Below are 18,613 nucleotides of genomic sequence, written 5' to 3'. Positions count from 1 at the left end.
CGTATAAGCTAACTTTCTTAAGGAAAGTGCACAGTACTGATATAATAAATAAAACACAGTAATAGTACTTCAGTTTCTAAATAGTGAGTGAAATATGTCTGGTATTTATTGTTAGTGCTTTCTAATACAGATTTTTTTCCCTTTGTCTATACAGATTAGAAGCAATACATCCCAACTCTTGGATGAGGCAATTCCACTAATTAAAGCCAAGGTGATAGAAATGAGCAGCATCTATACCAAAGTGGATAAGCTAGAGGTTTGTTATCACATCAAGTAATTGTCCCTAAGATTATGCATGTGAAAGTTATTTTCTGTGTTTGTGTTGAAGATTTAAAAGTGAGCCTAGAAATCTGGTGCTGATGCCTAGAAACATGAAAACATTATTCAGCTCTCTGCAGGACTGGTACGATGAAGCTTTTAATTCTTGTTTTTTGAATGCTGCGAAGAGGTCAGTGAAGCATCAAACTAAAGCCTAGAACATGCAGAGTTGCAGTAATATAATGCTTTTGTCAGCCTCCCCCCCCCAAAAAAAAAAACCCCCAAACAAACCAGGTAATAAAAACCCAGGTAAATACAATCTGCAGTCTTTGAAATCTTCATAGCTATTGGCTACAAGAACTCTGGATTCAGTAGATTGAAATGAGACCTCTTAGGCCATTGATTCATCCATGGGACATTTATAAATATTCTAACTACTCAGAAGTGTTAGAATTTACATACAGGGCCTAAGGGCACTTTGAGGAGTGTACAGTTAATTTGTGCTACCTGATGCCTTCTGTGCTGAACCAATCCTGAAGTCAACTGATAGACTGAAAATGTGAATGTTCTATGTATGTGATACAGTGGTACCATGGGTTACATACGCTTCAGGTTACATAGGCTTCAGGTTACAAACTCCTCTAACCCAGAAATAGTACCTTGGGTTAAGAACTTTGCTTCAGGATGAGAACAGTAATCGTGCTCCGGCGGCGCGGCAACAGCAGGAGGCCCCATCAGCTAAACTGGTGCTTCAGGTTAAGAACGGTTTCAGGTTAAGAATGGACCTCCGGAACGAATTAAGTACTTAACCCGAGGTACCACTGTAGTTGCATGTGAATGGTTTTGTTGAGAGATGGGAATTTGTGCATATATGTATTATGAGGATTGTGTGTGTGAATATAAATGAATACTGATAAAGGTATTGCATACACACAAACATTCATATGTCTTCTTTACTTCCACAGTGCATGTGTGTTGTGAATGCTGGATGTTTATGTGAGGGAAGGTTGTGTGACTTAACAGAATTATGTTCTCTTTTTAACAAGCCACATTTTTGTAATGGCTGTGAGGAAGTCTGCTTCTGCAGCAAAACATGGCAATATACATATGGCATTGTTTAATATCACTTTAAGTGACTCAGAAGTCTTTGTGTTATCAGGACTGTAAATTCTTAAATTTCAAACCCAACCTCTATGTGCACTGATGGAAATTCTTCCTAGCACAATTGAGTTTGGAAAGTTAGCATTATTTATGTGTATGATAGTTGAAGGAACCTATTTGCATTTCTTATTATATTCTATTAGATTTGCATAGTTAATTAAAGCATTTGAAAGTGCCCATGCAAAAGTCTACATCTGTAAGCAATCCACTCATAGGTGGCAAGTGTAGTCAGATCTTCAGTCCTTTGAATAAATGGATCTGCACATTTATCTTTCTAGTGCAGCAATATCAGTCTTTTGGCCATAGTAAGGGCACGGGGAATTCATTGATGAATTCATTAATTGCTCAGCCCGGACACTGAGGCCCTCCTCCAAGGGTCTTCTGCTGGTTCCCTCACTGCGAGAAGCGAAGTTACTTGGAGCCAGACAGAGGGCCTTCTCGGCAGTGGCACCATCGCTGTGAAACGCCCTCCCATCAGATGTCAAGGAGAATCAGGAGGTTTTCAATGCTTGATGTTTTTATTATGCTTTTAGATATGCTGTAAGATATTTTTATTTTTATTGATGTCCAGTTGTCAAATTCCATATAGTAGGTATGTAGTTCAAAAGAATATTATCCTCTGAACATTTTAGCTTTTTTCATACACTCCTGTTTACATAATCCACTACTTTCGTCCAAAACCTAGTAAGTATAGGACATTGTAAAAACATGTATTTTAAAGAAGCACTATCCTTATTATATCTCCAAGAAAATGCTGTTTTCGACAATCCTTTTATGTACAGATGTAGCGGAGTCCAATAAATTCTAAATATTATTTTCTGTTGTATACATAGTAATTTTGCTTGGACTAGGAGGAGAATTGGTACAGCCCTCTTCTTTTCACATGTCGTGCATTGATTTAGCATGATCGTAGCTCACAAAAAACTACTCTGAGTTATTGGATGAAGCAGGGACCCTGGAGAGATGTTCTTAAGCTGGGATATAAAACTGGGGCAGCACTGAAACCAAGTTAAAAAAGAGACTGTTTAGCTTTATTTTTGTTTAGGGAGGCTTTTAATGTTTAACAGACCATTGTATTTTATTCTTTTGTTGGAAGCTGCCCAGAGCGGCTGGGGAAACCCAGCCAGATGGGCGTGGTATAAATTATTATTATTATTATTATTATTGTTATTGTTATTGTTATTCTCTTCTGGCATTTCTAGGCATTTGTGAAAATGGCAGGACACCATGTCTCTTTCCTAGAAGAACAAGTCCTCGAGGCGGAGAAGGCTCACGCCATCTTTCCCTACACTGTGCAGAAGCTGTTTGGCTCAGTAGCTACACCTTCATTTAAAAAAGTAAGTGTCAAAGTTATGTGATACATTGGAGGGGGGGGTGCCTGTTGAAATAACCTATTACATTTATCCCATTCATCTGGTGTTACTCTTTGTATTTATTTATTTATTTATTTATTTATTTATTTATTTATTTATTTCAACCCAATCTTCAGCCAAAAAAGGGCTCCCAGAGTGGTTTGCATACAGTGGAATCAAACAATGAAATTGTTAACTGCTAACAGGGTGTTGTGGAATGTCGCTATGTGCTTCTTTCTTTCCTGGAATTGATGCTTTTTGGCAGTGGGTGGAGAATTACTTTTAGAGACATGGAGCCCTGTTTAGAATTGCAATTTGTGGTCTCAAATGCACCTCCCACTTAAATCTTAAGTGCCGACAAAATGATTATTCGGTCCATCATACCGCTGCTAGAATTCAAGTCCGCAGCAGTTCATGAACCTGAGACATTGGGATACAACCTCTATTTTGACCACAAAAGGATGGCTCATATCACTTACCCAAGTAATCTTGAGTTATGTACCTTACACACCTCCATTTCTTAATCACCAGATTAGTCTCTTTCCATGCCAAGTTGTGTGCAGGCATTGCAAAGGCAACCCAAGAAACTATTATCTATTTATTTACAATTTTTTATCCCACCTTTCATCTAAAGAAAGCCCTTATGAAGATAAAACCTAATAGAAATTAAACAAAATTTATAAATTTTGATAAATTCATTAGACCAGAAGAGCAGTAAAAAAGAGGACTCCTAAAAGTATGGGAAAATAGGCCAGACTACTCCCTGGCTCCCAAAAGAGAGCAATGAAGGCAAGAAGCAAGCATATAGAATTTCATAAAAGGCCATCTCTCTAATAGTCATCTCCCTAATTTCTGAAGAGAAGGGTCCCCAGAAGCTGACATAATTTGTCAAATCAGGTTCATGTGGCAGAAGATGGTCTTTGTGTACTGTGGTTCAAGCTATTTAGCACTATAAATATTGCAACCATTTCTTTGACTTGAGTTCAGAAACAACACAGAAGCCATTGACAAATCTTTAACCAGTGGAGTAACGTTTTCGTAGCTGCCAGTGCTGATTAAAAGGTTGGCTGCCAAAGTACAAACACTTTTCAGAGATAGACCCATGTATAATTCATTGTAGCAGTCTATCCTGGATTTTGTTAGAGCACAGTAAGCTGTTACCAGGTCATCTCTGTGGTGAGATGACTTCATATTCAGGTTATTTGTAGGTGAATGTGGTTTTGTTCCGTTTCATGCTAATGACTCATTTTGCCGTGCTCTTAAAAGCTCTGCCATCTTCTTTAAACAGAAAATAATTGTAGACAGATCTCATAGTTTAAAATATAATGTATTTCCTACAAATACATTTGAAAGAGTTGTAGAAAGGTGAACTTTTTGAGGGTTATTTTCACTTTGAACTTTAAAGCAATATGTCTGCTTTAAAATCCTGTTTAATTTTCTGAAGTATATACACAAAGTATGATAATAATGCAACAAAACAATGCCACCACAAACTGGCTTTTAAGTATAAACCAAATTTACTAGAATAATAGCTAGAATAGAGATAGAATTATAACCATTGAAACAACAAGCATACTAAAATGCCATGTGCAAGACAAAGCCTGGAGATACTGTAAACATGGAGTGGATAAATGTACAACTCTATCTTAACAAGTTACATGTACAGTAAACATTATACAGACTGAACAAATGAACCGTTCAACAAGTAGCGTAAGTCCGATCACGGAACGGCAACCCCGTGCCACCACAACGGCAAGGGTAGCACACTGGAGAATATGAAAAAGTTTTTCAGAGCTGTTTTTCAAAGATTGAACAGGTTGAGATGTTCTTCAATGGGTCTTGAGTTGGAAACACAAAGCCGTGTACATGGATCAATCACGGGAAGGCAAATCTGGTCCTAATTGCACAAGTGGGACTGCCTTCATATAACAGCCCACAAGCACAGCAGATACAATATATACAGTTTTTAGTTGAACAATTTGTGAACTGTTGCAAGACCAGAATTTCTGAGCATAGGTCCAAAATACGTAACATATGTTTAGACGCCCCATTAGTCCAGCATTTCAAGCAAGCAGCCCATACAGAGAATGATCTGAGATTTTTTTTTAATCTTGTGGACCTTTAAAAAACTACCTTTTAGAACTATAGATATACGAAGAGCTTTGTTACAAAAGCAGTATAAATTAATATTTCAGTTAGGAACCTTATATCCAAAGGGTTTGAATACTGAATTCGATCTAGGATGCTATGTATGAGTTAATATGTATACTGTTGTTTGGTTGTAACAGAAAAGTGATGCTGCACCTTTAACCATGTAATCATGTGATGATTGATTCTATACACCTGTATTGTATTTAACTGCTTGTTATGAGTCTGAACACTAGCTGTGCCTGTGAATACCTTCTTTATCCTGAGCAAACCGTTTTGTATGACTGGGTAAGGTACAGTTACAGATAGGTAGCCGTGTTGGTCTGCCATAGTCAAAACAAAAAAAATTCCTTCCAGTAGCACCTTAAAGACCAACTAAGTCTTTACATGCACACGAAAGCTCATACCAAGAACTGACTTAGTTGGTCTTTAAGGTGCTACTGGAAGGAATTTTTTTTGTTTTGGGTAAGGTACAGTATGAGACTGATATTTTCTAATTTTTATGGTTTACCACACGTTGTAATTGGAGTGTTATTTTGTATCACGCAGCTTTTTGGACTGATGAAGCATGTAGCAAAACCTGTAATATATCTGGAGACCAGGTCTCCTTTTGCCTACTTGCGTTATTCTCACCAGGGTGGTGGCTTTGATTTTCCTTACCCTGATTGATCCATGTACAGGGCTTTGTGTTTCCAACTCATCCAGTTCACTCTTTGAGAAACAGCTGTGAAAAACTTTTTCATATTCCCCAGTGTGCTACCCTTGCCGTTGTGGTGGCACGGGGTTGCCGTTCCGTGATTGGACTTACGCTGCTTGTTGAACGGTTCATTAATTCAGTCTATAATGTTTACAGTACATGTAACTTGTTAAGATAGAGTTGTACATTTATCCACTCCATGTTTACAGTATCTCCAGGCTTTGTCTTGCACATGGCACCTTAGTATGTTTGTTGTTTGAATGGTTATAAGTCTATTCTAGCTATTATTCTAGTAAATTTGGTTTATACAGTACTTATAAGCCAGTTTGTGGTGTTGTTGTTTTGTTGTATAATTTTCTGAAGTGCCAACACAGAGGTCAGTTAATGCAAAATCATTGCTACTGCAGTGATACTTAAAATGGACTTCTAGTTGAAGTTATGTTGTTCAGGGCACATTCATACAGCTGCATAACATATTTTCGGTACAGCACCCAACTCTGGAAATGCAGAAAGAATGCCATTTTTGCATAATAGGCTAAGAGTTTTGCTTACATAGGGCTGCCATGCAAATGGAAAATCTAGACCAGGCCCCTGCAGGATCTGATTTTTTTCCACAGGACCTGTAAGACAGAGTTGTTCCGCCTGGCCTTTGGCTTGGAACCAATTTGATTCCCTCCCTCTTTATTTCTTTTTTCTTTTCTTTTCTCCTCCTGTGATGAGGCTACATTTTAATATTTTAATGTTTCTATATTTTAATGTTGTATTTTAATTTTGTTTTTAAGTTTTAATCATTCAACTTGTTTTTATTATTAGCCGCCCTGAGCCCGGCCTTGGCTGTGGAGGGCAGGGTATAAATAAAAATTATTATTATTATTATTATTATTATTAATTAGCTAAAATGTACTTTCAAGTTAAAAATCCTTCTGCATTTCCCTCCACGTTAGCAACATTCACACAATAGTAGGAGAGAATACCAGGGTTTATTGTCACGTATGAAAAGAACCTTTGAACTGGTTAGCAGAATATTTAGCTTCTCCAGGTTTCTCATCACATAGTTACTGAGTATTTGAAGGCAGTCAACAGAATGTTTTAATTGTCTCAGTTGAAAACTATTGTTTAGTTTTCAACAGTGTTGTTGGTGGGATATGCCTGACTTCCCAATGCTGAGCATTGCTGCTGCTTGCTGAGAGGGATAGTAGTGGAGATCAGCTCGATGTAGGTGTGGTGGCAGGAGCATCAGATTGAATGATAACACCTGACCAATGGGTGATTAACTTTCATGTGTGAACTTGTGCAAAGTTACCACTGCATGAACCTCACCACGTTGACTTATGGTGTCTGTGTGAAACCCTAGCCTTAGGTTTACCGTCACTTGTGGGATTAGAAGCAAGTCCGACATTTAAAGGTTGCATTTTTATTTTATCCTTCCGCTAAAGAATTCAAAGCAGTGTGCAATATTTTCTGCTTTTTCTGTCAACAGAGATAGATTAGGTCTCTTGTTCACAATATCATACTAGCTAAACCACATTAGAGCCAGGCAAGGTCATCTGGGCTGTAACAGCTAGGTCAGAAATCCTAGTTCTGCTGACTTTGAAAGTTAGTTTTAAAACTTACCTAGCTGTTGCATTGAATTGGAACTGAATGAGTAAAATGTTTTGTTGAAGCCATTGGAACATTTAAGGAACTAGATTTAAGGTTGACTTTGGAACATCCACACATGTGCATGCAAAACTGTGTAAGACAGCACAACAGTTTAATCTTTCTGATTGCTCACAGAAGAAAAATATTTATCCCAGTCCACCAGAGCACTAGATGCCATAGTATTTTGCAACTGGCTCCACCTATGTTGGAAATTATTGCTTTTGATTTGCTTTTGAATTATTGCTAAATGCATTTGACATTTAGAGGAAGATCACTCCTCCATATATGTAGGACATTGTTCCTTTCTATTTGTGCAATGTTTCCGCCCCTTTCTCTTCATTATTTCACTAGCTAATCTTTTCAGTGAGAGATAACCATGAAGGTATGTAATCAAAATTCTAATATGGCTTTTACACTATTTTGGAAGCTTATTCAACAGCTGTATATAAATGTTAATAAAGTAGACAAAGCACTCAATGATAATTTTTGTTTGTATTCTGCTGAGTTTTGGTTTTCACACCTACAATAATTTGCAGTCTCAGCTCCCTAAAGCCCATCCTCTTAATTCTCCCAGGTTAAATGGAATGTTATCTCACTGCCCATTTTACCCATACAACATCTCTGTGAGGTAGGCAAGACAGAAAAATAGTGACTGGTCCGAAGCCTTATGGCGAAGAGTGGATCAGAACCAGAGCTGTCCTTTTTCCAGCCCAAGGGTTGCATTCCCTCATGAGTGGAGAGCCCCCTACAATCCCCAAGAACCAGATAGGCCTCATTTGGCCCCTGGCCTTCAGGTTCCCAACCTGTCATATATGGTTGGACACTCTAATACTACAATATCCTGCAAATATTTGGTAGCACTATGGCCATGTTAAGTTGTTCATATTTTGGAGCTCTATCCATAATACATAGATGCTTGTTATCCATATTTCAGTGAAGGAAGAACTGTCTGTCTGAACAAAATCCCTGGTGTCATCAGTTTGAAAAATATCTTTGTCTTTTGGGAGGAAGGGCTTCTTAAGGCAGCACATGAAGGTTTTTGAATTACACATTGTATGCCAAAAAAAACCCCAACCTTAGTTTGAAGTTGTGCTTAGGCTAATAATAAAAAAAACCACCACTTGCTTACATGTGGTTGCATGTACTCCCAGTTTTGCTTTAGTTGATGTAATTAGATTGTCCATAATTTTCTAGATTAAAAAGTGGCAGCCCTGTAGCTGATTAATGCAGGTAAGCATCACCTGAGCCCATGCCCCATTTGCTGTCTCACTGCTGCTGTCACTGCACATATGACACTCTCAAAGATCTGGCTACTTGCCAACAGAAGCTTGTTGATGTCTCTTATCGGGTCACTGGAAAAGTGTCAGAGAAGCTGCGTCTGGTGTGCATGAAAAACAGGAGGCTAACAGAAGAAATATTGAGCAATGCTGGAAACCTCCAGGAAAGAGAAGTAAGGGTTAGGGGTCCTTGTGTGCAATCTATAGAGGAGCTTTTAACAACTTCTGCTGTTGAATACCTAAGAGATATTTCTGAGTCATCTTGATCATGGCTGACTCTCACTGAAAGCTGTAACTGGCATGCTACTTCAGGTAACATTTTAGGGTTGGAATACCTCATATTTGTGTGGCCCTGTTCCTAGCTACTTTCCAGACCCATATCTCAGTTCCCATGATTCCCCCCCCCCAACTTCTGCCCCATTGCAGTTGTGTAGGACAAGGAGGAAGCCAGCAGTAAGTTGCAGTTTCCTAGGATAGCAAATGGGAGACCTAAGTTTCCTTCTCTTCCTCTTCTCAGTTAAACTGCTCTGGGGAGGTGGCAACTGGAGGTGCGTGGCTGGGAACTACAGAAAGGTAGCCTCCTCTCCTGTAAATATTCAGATTTTTCACTCACTGTTTCATAGGCTCTGGTGTTCACTGAAAGGAAATAATCAGAAAATGGAAGACAACAGTTACTTGCTCAGCAGGAAGGGTGATTCTGTGGCTCTCCCGATGTTGTTGAACTATAGCATCCATCACCCTGACCACTGACCTTGCTGACTTGAGGCTGCTAGGTGTTGGAATCCAGCAACATCTTGAGGGCCCAAGGTTCCTACTCCAACTTACTGAATAGTTGGGCAGCCAGGACTGGCAAATTATCATCATGTATTCTAGATGCCCCTTTGAAGAAGGGTAAGACTATCTCTCTTGTAAAAGTGGTAGTGGACTTCCTTTAAAAAAGCAAACCCAGTTCCTTAAGAAATACGATCTAGCCAGTTATAGGCCTGTGTCCAGTCTTTAAAGAAGTTGTTTGAGCAGTTGGTAGTAGAGCAACTTCAGATGTGTTTGAAAATAATCGAGGAAAGATGCACTATTTAGTCTGGTATCAGACCTCATTTTTGGGCAGAGAATACATAGATTGCCCTGGTGAATTATCTGCTCATGGATACCTACAGGAGGAATACTTGCCTGCTGATCTTACTGGATCTCTCAGCAGCTTTTCTACAGAGGACCATGCTATTCTAAAGGGCAAGTTGTCCTTTCTGGTCTGGGTGTTGGGGGCTGGTCTCTGGTAGTTTTATTGTCCAATTAAACTGGATATTTGGAGACACAGATTCAACCCAGTGGAACTTGGTGCATGGTGTTCCACAAGGTTTAGTTCTTTCACCAGTGCTTTTAAATGTGTAAGTTAAACTCCTGGGAGAGATATTCCAGAGATTTGCCATTGGCTGTCATCAATATGCTGATTAGTCTCTATTACGTATCTGGAGCCTTTTCCGTCCTTCACCAGTGTGTTTTAAAGCTGGTCAGAAGGATTAAGTAGAACAGACTGAAATAAAATCTAGACAAGTCAGAGAGGATGCTTGTGGAAATTATTGTGCCCTGAGGGTGAGAGTAGAGCTTAAATAAGGCAGAAATTGATGGAGTGGTTGTTACCCATTGGTGCAGGTCTGCAGCTTTGGGATCATGTAGATCAGAAAATAGAATGTAGACTTTTGTTCCATATGTGTTAGAACAGATGTGTGTTTGGTGCTTTACATCAAGTTTCATTTCTTCTTGAAGCTTTTTGTAGTTTTCTGGAGTGAGGCTTTTTGCCTTTGTGTTGTTTGCTTCTATGTGTTGTGGAATAGGAGCTAGTTGCAGCTAAACTATCTATGTGTGCTGTATTCTGGCCTTAAAGAGCCTTGAGGCAATATGCACAACTGCAATACTTTTCTAGCATTCTTTTTCTGTTTATGAAGAGCAGAACATCAGCACTGTATACTGTTGTCTCTGCTCCCCCCATCCCTTTTAGCATTCTTCAGGAACTCTGGACCGGAAGTTGCCCTGGCTTCACTAAACATTGGAGAGAGAATCCACTTTTATTGGCTGAAGGGGGTGGTGCAGAAGTGTGCATGTCTTGCTCCAGCGTTCACATTTTTTAAATGCTCAAAAACTTCAATACAGAGTCAGCCATCTGATATGCTGTTTAGCCAACTGATGTGCAATGCATGGACTTTGCTTTGTCTTTTTGGCAAAGGCATTATCCTGCATAACTAAACTCTTTAAAAAAAACAACAACACAGATAGTTCTGTTGCTTTTGAGGTCACATTGGCTGACAGGACTTCATTTTTACTCAGGAGAACTAGAGAGAATTGATTAAAACTACAGCTTCTAGACAGTTCTGAAACCAAGATCCTATGAGACCACTGGCTGCCCATCTCCAGATGATAAAAATGCATGTTTTCAGCTGCCAAAGACTGAACCATAATGAAATCACTAGAAAGGAATGTTACGATCAGATTTCAAAGATCCTATTTTGGTGCAATACAGTCGAGCTGCCTCTAGGGATGGGGGAGAAACTGGATTCAGTTTGCATTTAAGATTAACTTGCCTAATTTGCATTTACCAAAACACAGCCATTCATTGAAATTTGCACTTCTAATTTTGCAGCTTCTCCGAACCTTCTCTTGCCAAGTAATGAGTACAAAAATGCATCTACAAATTTCCATATTACTGAAAATAACACAAAAATACATTATTTTAGGGGAAATTGCTTTGCAAAAATGCATATATTAGGCAAAACTGCAAGCAAATGTATATATCAGGATAAATTTGCACTAAAATGTTGATGAATTTTTATGAGGACTGTTATTAAAAATGCAGGGTGATACGGAAATATAGAGAATTGAATTTAAGATTAAAAAATTGAGAAACCGAAAATGATCCACCCACCCCTAGCTGCCACTATGCTATAAACCCCCAAGTATATTGTTACTTTTCTTTTCCATTGGCCTATTTGACCTATTGTGGAAAGCAGAAGAAACTCGACTCAGTCTTGGATTGGATCACATTTTTCTTTGGAATAACTCAAATAAGTCAAATTTCAGAACTTCTCCATGTCAGTTTTGTGCTATATCGGTACAACATTGGCTTGTCCTTCTTCCCCAGTATAGGGTAATTTAGATCTTCAGATCTCTGAAAGGAAAGGAAAGAACTGAGGTGGGCTTTGTGACCTAATGTTCCAATCCTCATAATTTTTCTGTGGATGGAGACTGTTATGTGGGGATGCACTGTACATCAAGACAGTCCAGTTTCTTTGGTGCTGAACCTCTGCAATATGGTATCAAACAATGCATGTGCTTTCTTTATTTTGGACTCACAGATGTCCATGGTGGTGCAGGTCAATTCTGTGTCCAGGGCAGCTGTCTCCCAGCTCCATCTGGTACGCAGGCTGACACCCTACCTGCCCATGGACTGTCTTGCCAGAGTGGTGCATGCTCTGGTTATCTCCTGCTTGGACTACTGCAATGCGCTCTGTGTGGGGCTACCTTTGAAGGTGACTCGGAAACTACAACTAATCCAGAATGCGGCAGCTAGACTGGTGACTGGGAGTAGCCGCCGAGACCACATAACACCAGTCCTAAAAGACCTACATTGGCTCCCAGTATGTTTCCGGGTACAATTCCAATGTTGGTGCTTACCTTTAAAGCCCTAAACGGCCTCGGCCCAGTATACCTGAAGGAGCATTTCCAACCTCATTGTTCTGCCTGGACATGTGAGATCCAGCGCTGAGGGCCTTCTGGCAGTTCCCTCACTGCGAGAAGCAAAGTTACAGGGAACCAGGCAGAGGGCCTTCTCAGTAGTGGCGTCTGCCCTGTGGAACGCCCTCCCAGCAGATGTCAAAGAAATAAACAACTATTGGACTTTTAGAAGACATCTGATGGCAGCCCTATTTGGGGAAGCTTTTAAGACGGGATGAATCATTGTATTTTAATATTCTGCTGGAAGCCGCCCAGAGTGGCTGGGAAAACCCAGCCAGATGGGCGGGGTATAAATATTATTATTATTATTATTATTATTATTATTATTATTATTATTATTACAGGAATGTACATTTGTTTCCTAAGTAAATGGTTCAAAGTTAATATTGCAGCTATTGACAGTAGTCCATATGAATTTGATATCAGGTTAGTATAATAAAACATATTTTATGTGAACATTGTAACTTTATCTTAGCATTTATTGTGCCTCCCAGCAGATTTGGTAGAGCACAACCCTGCATTCATGTTTCCACCTGGGAGAGTGCCTTATGAATTGCACTGTCAGGCTTGTCCTGTGCTGCATCGATATCTATGAGCTACAACAGGGAAGCATAACTCGTTCCAGAGGAAAGAGGTTGGGAGTCTCCTGCCTTTTCCTGTGTCCCTTTGTAGCTGCTCCTTCTGCCGGGACTGCAGCATGACAGTGTTTTCTGCAGCACTATTGACTTAAGTGTCTGCATATGTTCCAGCCATGCACAGGCAAATTTACAAAGGAAGGGCATTACATTCTTGATCTGGGCCTGGTTGTCTCTGCATTGCTAACTGCACACATAAGTGAAATCACTTAAATTGGGGAGCACCCCACTTAAAAGGGGAGCCATGCGGGAAGGGGGGGGAGAGAGAGACTCATCCTGGAAATTGCTCATGACTGCTGCACAGCCTGCCCGCCTGCCTGAGGGCAGGCAGTGCGTGCAGCAGCTGGCCAGGATCGGTGCAGAGGCAGGGAGCGCCACTGATCAGTCGAAGGCCACCTTCCCTTGCTCCAGCAGTCCCGAGTAAGGGAAGGGCAATTTATTTATTTTTTTCACAGTGTCCCACAAAAACGTGGTTGTGTGCGAGTGGAATGCACATAGGGGACAGAGCTGTAGTTAAATGTCTGGCATTTGGTTGCATGTTCCTGTCCCATGAATGGATTGCTGATACAGGAGAAGCTAATGTTCTACTACTGTACTTTAACTAGAACAACAGTAGCAAGGATTGTCGTGTTCTGGGACTGATTGCCCTCGATGAAATAAATCAGCGCAGAGCCAACAATGTTTACATTATCATTAAAGATATTCCCTGCTACTTAGCTTCCCCACCCCTCCCTTACCCCGTTTGTCTGCTAGTCAACATTTTATGCTCTGAGGCTAGATCTCTAATTCCGTTTTTCTTTCTCAGTTCCAAATTATATACGCATCTCAAGTCAGTCCCACCACTGCTATTTTGGTTTGTTTTATAGGTGGGGGGGGGGGGAGGTTTCTGTCAATTCAAGAGGGATTTCAAATTATGTATGGGGAAAGGTGGGCTTTTTCTTCCCATCATTTCTTCTAGAATTTGGGGCCATCCAGTGAAACAAGAAAAAAAATGTAGTTTTTAAAATGGCACATAAGTAAACCATGGCATTCACTGTGCAAGTTACAGTGGTGACCACTAGCTTTGATGGCTTTGAAAGGGGATAAGACACATCATAATGCTTATATGCTACCTACAGGTTCAGAGGCAGTATACTTATGAGTTACAGTGGTACCTCAGGTTAAGTACTTAATTCATTCCGGAGGTCCGTACTTAACCTGAAACTGTTCTTAACCTGAAGCACCACTTTAGCTAATGGGACCTCCTGCTGCTGCCATGCTGCTGGAGCACGATTTCTGTTCTCACCCTGAAGCAAAGTTCTTAACCTGAAGCACTATTTCTGGGTTAGCGGAGTCTGTAACCTGAAGCGTATGTAACCTGAAGCGTATGTAACCTGAGGTACCACTGTACTGTGCTAGGGTACAGCAGTAGCAGAGGCTGTTATCCTGCTTGTGGTCCTAAGGCCTCTGGCAAGTCTCTGTGGGAGACAAGATGCTAAACTCTAGTTCAGACTTCCTCAAACTCGGCCCTCCAGATGATCCCTAGCTAGTGGGACCAGTGGTCAGGGATGATGGGATTGTAGTCTCAAAACACCTGGAGGGCCAAGTTTGAGGAAGCCTGTTCTAGTTAGATATGGTCTGATCTAGCAAGGGGGTTCCTAATCTTTACAAATCTTCTGAATAGACTTGTGGCAAAAGAGGGGAGAAGTTTGTGAATTTAATACGGGTTTTTTTTTTTTTTCTTTAAAGAAAAGTTAACTAAGAATCACTCAATGGTAGGATAGTGTTATGTGGGGTGGGGGTGGGGTGTAACCACTTCTTAAAACGTAACTGCTTATGGGTGCAGTTTATTTAAAATGAATTTACTTTTTAATGCAAAAGACAGTTAATCTGTGGAACTCATAGGTACAAGACGTTTTACCTGTGAATACTGTAACAGGAAATGGTTAGACTTAATAAAAAGTGAGCCTGCTAACGATCGTGCCAGTGGCATCATAGATCAAGTTTCATGACCAACCCAGCAGAATTAGCAAAAATGCGAGAGTGAAGCATACGAGAGACCTGTGAATCATGAGTGCTCAAAGAGTTATGTTAATAACAATAAAGAATTACTGCTAGGAGTTTATAGGCTGGTCTGGTAGGTTATTGGAATCGCAATTTGTGGCTAAATGAGCCATAGTTTTGAGCCATAATGACACCCCTTAGGTGTCCATTACTTTGTATTTTTCCAATTTTGGCTGGAAACTCGCACCCATAATGAAAGCTAATATGTACGAAGAGGAACTCCAGAAACCTCCACCCCAGACACATCTTAAAGTGATACATCTCCTGAAAATCATTTAAGTGATTCATTTGGAAAGGGCAGTGGCACAGCTTTGAGTTTGTGGTGCAGTATAGTAAATACTAAAATTCCCTCCCAGAGTGTATTGGAGCACATCTGCATGGATTGTACAGCTCTGCTTCTAGCTAGGATTTCACTTTAGCCCTGCCTCTCACAGTCTGGTCTGGGGAGTTGATTGCTGCCTTCCTGTCTCGCCCTCCCCCAACTCCATGCATGCCTCTGGTTAGACCCCTCCTATGCCATTTCCTCAGTGCCGCGGCTGAGTGGTGTTACCACTTTAGGTTAGGTCAAATTAGTCATGTTTTTTTGGACACCTACCACTTTTTAGAAAGGTATTTTAGCAACACTTCTCCAATGCAGTCGCCGCCGCCTTGCTGGAAATAGAACTCTGTTGCTTTTTTGAAATGTTAGGCACTTCATTTTTCAAAGTTTAGAACAAGTTCTGAAAGCGTGTCTAACTATGGTGGGGGGGCATCCCACATCTCAAATTCTGGTTCACAAGACAGATTGATAATGGCAAACTCATATAGTAAATTTGCCGTTCTATCTACGGATGCTAATGATGTTTTCAAATATTTGTTCTTGTTTGTTTTTGAGAGAGATTAGAGAGAAAATTTGAGACACCAGTGACTGGAAAGCCTTTGACGTAATTTAAATATTGATGGTTGTTTCCCAGCATGTGAATTCCATCAGTATATTCTTTAGGAAAGATTGCCTGTAATGTTAGGTAATGCCCTGGGAGGGCATAGCGATTTACATGAAATTTAACTTGGAACCTAACATTTACACTTGGGCAAAGACAAACCCAGCCTAATGTGTTACTAAATCCTGTAAATAGATGTATAATTTTCAAGTGATGCCATTCAGAAGAAGAATGGGAAGAGTGATAGAATGAGAGAAGGCTTTGTTGAGAGTCTGTTTTTAAAGATGTGGGGGAAACCCCCCCCCATCTCCTTCCGAACTCTAAAATATCAAGGGCAGCAAAGGGCAAAGATGATACAGCAGAAAGAAGCACAAGGGAACTGCAGGACTGCATTTCCATCCCCTCAACTCAGTTTCAAGTAGCTTTTGGGACACTGCAAGAAATACTTAAATAATTAAGTAACGTGGAGTAGGAACTGTGCAAAAGTTAAAGTGTATCTGGGACACATCCTGTTTTCAAATTTTACCTCCTGCTCCACATTTGCCCTTGATTGCAGTTGGGTAGCTGTAACATTCCTGAAAATTTTGTGCTAACTGCATGGAAGCTCAACTTTGCCAATTCTCTGCTGCTCTCATGAAACACTTGCAGTGTGGCTCTCAGCACCAAATGCAAGGATCCTTTTGATTTTTGATTATTAGGGAACAGGCCTGTTGAATTCAAGTCCAGTGCTATTAATGGGACTACTCAAGACTTTGGATATCACACATAGGCTGCAACCTATTTGAACCTTATTGGATAAGGGTGACTAAATGTAAGTTTCCTTTATTTTCTTGGTGGTTGCTTCCATTTGCACACATCTAATGTGTGTCCGCCTTGAAATAGTCATTTGGGCCTCATTGAACTTGATGGATGTGCCTCTCTGCTGCTGCTGCTGCTGCTACTACTAGTTTCACACACATCGTATCAAATTAGAGCTGGGTTTAAGACCGATATATTTAAGATCTAGGGATGTAAAGCACTGGATAACAACAGTTCTTTAGCACAGGGACTCTAACTAAATTAATTGTAGTGTTCTTCCTTTACAAGTTAATTTACAAGCTCATAACCGCAATACCCCCATGAACGCCTCTTCCCATGTGAACCAATCCAGACCCTGTGATCATCATCTGAGCCCTTCTTTGTGTGCCTCCTCCATCAGAGGTCCAGAGGGTGGCAACACGAGAACAGGCCTTTTCTGCAGTGGCCCTCCATTTGTGAAATACTTTCTTCAGAGAGGCTTGCCTGGTGCCTTCACTATGCATCTTTTAGACGCCAGACAAAAATATTTCTCTTTAACCAGGCCCTTGGTTGATTAATATTCTTTGGCCTTTTAAATGTGTTTGTGGAAGGGGGGTTATTTTTTTGTTTTTGTTTTATTATGTATTTCGTGTTGTGCGGCTTGTTGGCAGTCTGGGTGGGGCTTGCTGCACCCCCACTTCTCCGCTGTATCAGCTGTCCCTGTTTAGGATTATAAACATCTGGAATCTGTTACTACTAAGGGTGACTGAAGTAATGGAAAAACTACTAAATCGGTTTCCTCTTCTCTGCTTCCCCCTTCAGATTTTCAGGATTTTGACAAAGAAGCAGGAAGGTAAATATGAAAGAGGGCATGCTGATTCAGATTGCCCTGTTCTGCTTCTAAAAAGCTTAATGTGGTAGTAAGAGCATAGAAATATCATTCTTGGACAGTTACACTTTGGCTGATTTCTTTCCCTTCATTCATTTTGCTTACTATCACTATTTTACTCTAATCCTCTTTCCCCTCCCTCTCACTCTCAAGCCGAGAATAGCAACCCTATTCTGAAAGTCATGCTGTTGTTGATGAGACTTGGGATGGAATAAAGTTCTGATTAGCAATTTATAGCTGTCATTCCAAAAAGGTTTGCTGTCATTAGAGAACTGCTACGTAGTGCACCATGAGACTAAATTAAACAAAGGCTCTGGTGAGCCCAAAATATCAACCTTGGAGTAGGGTGCATGTTGCACCTATGCTTTGGCCTCAGAACATTTCTAACACACCCTCACCGGGGGGGTGGAGGAGGTAATTTTTTCCCCTATTGCAGCATTGAAATTAGAGTATGCAATCACACCCAATACAGAAATGCAGCAGGATTACCGCTTTCAGAGGAGGCTGTGTATGACCATGTAGAAATACAAGTGTGAAATCTGCCTTACATTGAGAGACCAAAGCTCAGTACAGTCATACCTTGGATCCTGAACGCCTTGCGAGTTGAACGTTTTGGCTCCTGAATGCCACAAAACAGGAAGTGAGTGTTCCGGTTTGTGAACGTTCTTTGGAACCTGAACGGCTTCCGTGGCTTCCGATTGGCTGCAGGAGCTTCCTGCAGCCAATCGGAAGCCACGCCTTGGTTTCCGATCATTTTGGAAGTTGAACGGACTTCTGGAATGGATTCCGTTCGACTTCCAAGGTACCACTGTATCATCTATACCGGCTGACAGCACATCACCACAATTTTAGAGAGAGTTCTTTCCCAGCCCTTGAACCTTCTGTGCTTTAGCACTGAGCTATTACCTTTCCTTTTAGGATGGGGGGCTCCTTTGAGGTGACAATTACTTATTAGTTTGGATCCCAGGATAACTTAACTTCAGGAAGTTGACAGGAAAGGTTCCCATGCTCCATCTCACCATAGGTGGATAGGTGTTTTGGGGGTCGTGAGTAGTTGCAGAGGGGAAGAGGAGACAGGAGACTTCCTTTCTT

General features: G+C 40.6%; 1 protein-coding gene across 1 annotated transcript in view; it reads left to right on the top strand.

Annotated features, from left to right (window-relative positions):
• The window catches only part of BCAS4 (breast carcinoma amplified sequence 4), a 52,868-nt gene that overhangs the window by 15,876 nt on the left and 18,379 nt on the right, over positions 1–18,613 (top strand). The window contains exons 3-4 of the mRNA XM_083744768.1: positions 155–256; positions 2,622–2,756. Coding sequence (XP_083600894.1) covers positions 155–256; positions 2,622–2,756 — 237 coding nt within the window. The remainder of the gene's footprint in view (positions 1–154; positions 257–2,621; positions 2,757–18,613) is intronic.

Source organism: Podarcis gaigeae (genome assembly GCF_964106915.1).
Source record: "Podarcis gaigeae genome assembly, chromosome: 6".
Lineage (NCBI taxonomy): Eukaryota > Metazoa > Chordata > Lepidosauria > Squamata > Lacertidae > Podarcis > Podarcis gaigeae.
The sequence above is the reverse complement of the archived record's forward strand: the minus strand, read 5'-3'. Positions and strand labels throughout refer to the sequence as shown.